This window comes from Medicago sativa, chromosome 3, assembly GCF_051527215.1.
Source record: "Medicago sativa cultivar Bolivia chromosome 3, Bolivia_mono, whole genome shotgun sequence".
NCBI classification, from domain to species: domain Eukaryota; kingdom Viridiplantae; phylum Streptophyta; class Magnoliopsida; order Fabales; family Fabaceae; genus Medicago; species Medicago sativa.
In genome coordinates, this window is record NC_140751.1 from 85,853,998 (window position 1) to 85,857,111 (window position 3,114).

General features: G+C 31.2%; 1 protein-coding gene across 3 annotated transcripts; it reads left to right on the forward strand.

Annotated features, from left to right (window-relative positions):
- The first annotated feature begins 630 nt into the window (after positions 1-630).
- LOC146941285 (bidirectional sugar transporter SWEET3-like) lies at positions 631-2,885 on the forward strand. 3 transcript variants are annotated; one of them, XM_085755052.1, is made up of 6 exons: positions 631-742; positions 1,401-1,437; positions 1,530-1,752; positions 2,004-2,165; positions 2,329-2,448; positions 2,558-2,885. In XM_085755052.1, the coding sequence occupies exons 1-6, from the start codon at positions 712-714 to the stop codon at positions 2,744-2,746; spliced, it is 762 nt and encodes a 253-aa protein (XP_085611178.1). In that variant the 5' UTR covers positions 631-711; the 3' UTR covers positions 2,747-2,885. The 3 variants fall into 3 exon arrangements, with proteins under 3 accessions (XP_085611178.1, XP_085611179.1, XP_085611177.1); XM_085755053.1 differs by lacking the exon at positions 631-742 and adding an exon at positions 796-818; XM_085755051.1 differs by lacking the exon at positions 631-742 and adding an exon at positions 961-1,099.
- The last annotated feature ends 229 nt before the right edge of the window (positions 2,886-3,114 follow it).

The window sequence follows — 3,114 nt, forward strand, 5'->3', positions numbered from 1 at the left end:
GATACATTACCGGTATGTTTGGTATAGAAGAGAAGTTGGGAAGAGAGAAATAGGTGAGAGAGAGTATGAGAAGAGAGAAAGAGGTGAGAAATAGAGTAGATTTGAGGGGTTGTTTGATATAAAAGAAAGATAGAAGAAATAGAGAAGAGAGAAGTTTTGATTATATCAAAAAATACGAAAATACCCTTGAAATAAAAAATCTCATAAAAATAATTTAATTAATTCAATCACTTGACATAATTTTGAGTAGTTTAAATACTAGATTAATTTAACTACCTATTATATTACTTATTAATTATAAGTTTGAATAGTTTAGTTATTTTAATTATTAATTAATTTGAGAAATTTAATGTTTTAATAAATAAATAAAAAGAACTCACGCCTTAAAAAAAAAAGAAAGAAGATTTGGAAGACAAGGGTAAATATGGAAACTTGAAAAAATCACCCATTTCTCATCCCTTTCTTCGCTGATGTGAAGAGAAACAAAAAACATGTGGGTCCCATGTGTTTTGACTCTCTCTCCCCTATTTCTTTGGTTTCCAAACAAGAGAAATTGCCAACTTCTCTTCTATCTCTCTCCCCTCAACTTCTCTCTCCCCTAAATCTCCTCTACCAAACACAGTGTACGTGAAATATCAAGTGTCACGCAAGATATATGTCAATTATAGCTATCATACCCACACACACCAAAGTTTATGGAAAATAATAATAATGAGAAGGAAAAAGCTGGAGTTCTGGATTGGTATATCATATTCATCAAGTTGATAAAAAACTTTTCAAGTTGAACCAAATTTTGCGTCCACGTGATTATTAACTACGTAGAAAGCACTTCTGCCTCTTTTTTATTTTTTACTTATTAGTTATTTTCCCCCTAAGTTTCTAATTTGCTTTCTCTTTTTTTATTTTTCGTACTTGCTTCAAGCTGGACACTACTACTATATTAAAAATACGCGTCCTAAATAACAACTATAAATAGAGCATGTCCTCAATGCTCTTCTTCGTGGTACAATACAAAATATTATCATTTCTTCTTCTAAGTAGAGAGTAAAAAACAAATTAAAGATGTCAAATACACTTCGTCTGGCTGTTGCTGTTCTTGGTATTATTTCGTTTGTTCATTATTCATTTTTTTCCTTAACTCTTCGATTTTTGAAGAAAATGGTTCGTAATTTGAAATTCGGCCACCAGAGTAAAGAATGATTAAGCATTTTTTCAATCAAAATAAATTTGAATTCAAGTTGTTCTTCGTTAACCATTTGAGTCCAACAATTTCATTCCTTAATCCTTAGCTTATGCACCTTCATTAGAATTAATTAATGTTTCCTTGGCTTAATTTAATTAGAACCATACAAATGACATTCCTTAGTTTCTTAAACCTTAGTTCCTTTGTGTTCTTGCAGGCAATGCTGCCTCAGTCTCACTTTATGCTGCACCAATGTGAGTTACATAACATAATTAAACTCATTAGTACCACTCATTCCCTACCAAAATGAAGTGTTGAATCCATAATTTTGATGATTAATTTTCAGGGTTACATTTAAAAGAGTAATAAGGAAGAAAAGCACAGAGGAATTCTCATGCATTCCTTACATAATTGGATTGTTGAATTGTCTTCTTTTCACATGGTATGGATTACCTGTTGTAAGCTACAAATGGGAAAATTTCCCTCTTGTTACTGTTAATGGAGTTGGAATTGCTCTTGAATTATCCTATGTTCTCATTTATTTCTGGTATTCTTCGCCCAAAGGAAAGGTAATTAATTAAAGCATCATCAACATGAATAAAGTTTTCATCATTTCAACTTAATTTCTTGCAGAGAAAAAAATGACTATATTATTTTTTAATTAAAATGATGACGTATCAAGATTATGTAAGATACTACTAATTTTGTTGAAGTTAATTTAAAGTGCATGTTTAATATTTTACTATATCTACACGCATGATTAAAAAATAAGATAGGTAGAAAGAGACTAATGATATTTATGTTGGATTGCAATATGAAGGTGAAGGTAGCTATGATCACGACACCTGTTCTTCTTGTGTTCTGCATAACTGCAGCTGTTTCAACTTTTTTCTTGCACGATACAACTCATCGAAAACTACTTGTTGGTGGCATAGGTTTAGTTGTTTCTGTAGCATTGTATGGTTCTCCTCTTGTTGCAATGGTGAGTTACTCATTTTTCCTCCATTCATAATCTTACATTAACATTTTAAGTGTACGTTTGATACCACGGCGTGATTCTGGCACGTTCACTGTGATACCAAACATAAACTAACAATCATAATCAACAACAAAAGAGTAAGAAAGTTTTATTTTGATTTTTGCAGAAGAAAGTGATACAAACAAAGAGTGTGGAATTCATGCCACTACCATTATCTTTGTGTGCTTTCTCAGCTAGTGTATTCTGGTTAGCTTATGGAATCCTTGTTCGTGATGTATTTGTTGCGGTTAGTTTCTTAATCATACATAGTCTCATTAATTAATACAAGAAAAAATAGTTAAATATGAATGGAAATACTAATATTGTTTTAATTAATTTTGGTACTATGATTACAGGGTCCTAGTCTGGTTGGAACTCCCTTAAGCATACTCCAGCTTGTGATTTACTTCAAATACAGAAAAGAGAGGTTTGTGGAAGAATCGAAAATTGGGGATTTGGAGAAGGGTAGCTTAGAGTTAGAGAAGGTGGTGGAATTGGATGTGGTGAAAGTGGAAAAGATTGTTACAAATTGTGAACAATGTTGATGTTGTTTAGGGACAAGGGTTCAAGATTTTAGAGTTCTATCAAGATTCCTTCTTTTATGTGTATTTTGATATATAGTATGTAATAATGAAATGTCTCCCTGTGATGGGTGTAGCAATCTAATAATATTCTTCTCATAAATGCTTCCTTTACATTATGAATGGTATAAGATAAATACTCTAGAATTAGCTTATGGAATTATCAAGTTCTGTTCAACATTTTTTAAATAAATTTTAAATTTAAATTGATTATCCCTACAAGATATTGGTATCCAACAAGATAGCAAATATTTTGGCGTGGAATTATATACGTTCCTCTCAAATAACAAATAACAAGCACTCTCTAAACTTGTTTTTTTAAGGAAAACACT

Excerpts from the sequence above, each read along its gene's own strand:
- LOC146941285 (XM_085755051.1), top strand. The coding sequence starts at position 1,063 with ATGTCAAATACACTTCGTCTGGCTGTTGCTGTTCTTG. Across the intron at positions 1,753-2,003 it reads ATTCTTCGCCCAAAGGAAAG|GTGAAGGTAGCTATGATCAC; the intron begins GTAATTAATTAA and ends TGCAATATGAAG. Across the intron at positions 2,166-2,328 it reads GTTCTCCTCTTGTTGCAATG|AAGAAAGTGATACAAACAAA; the intron begins GTGAGTTACTCA and ends TGATTTTTGCAG.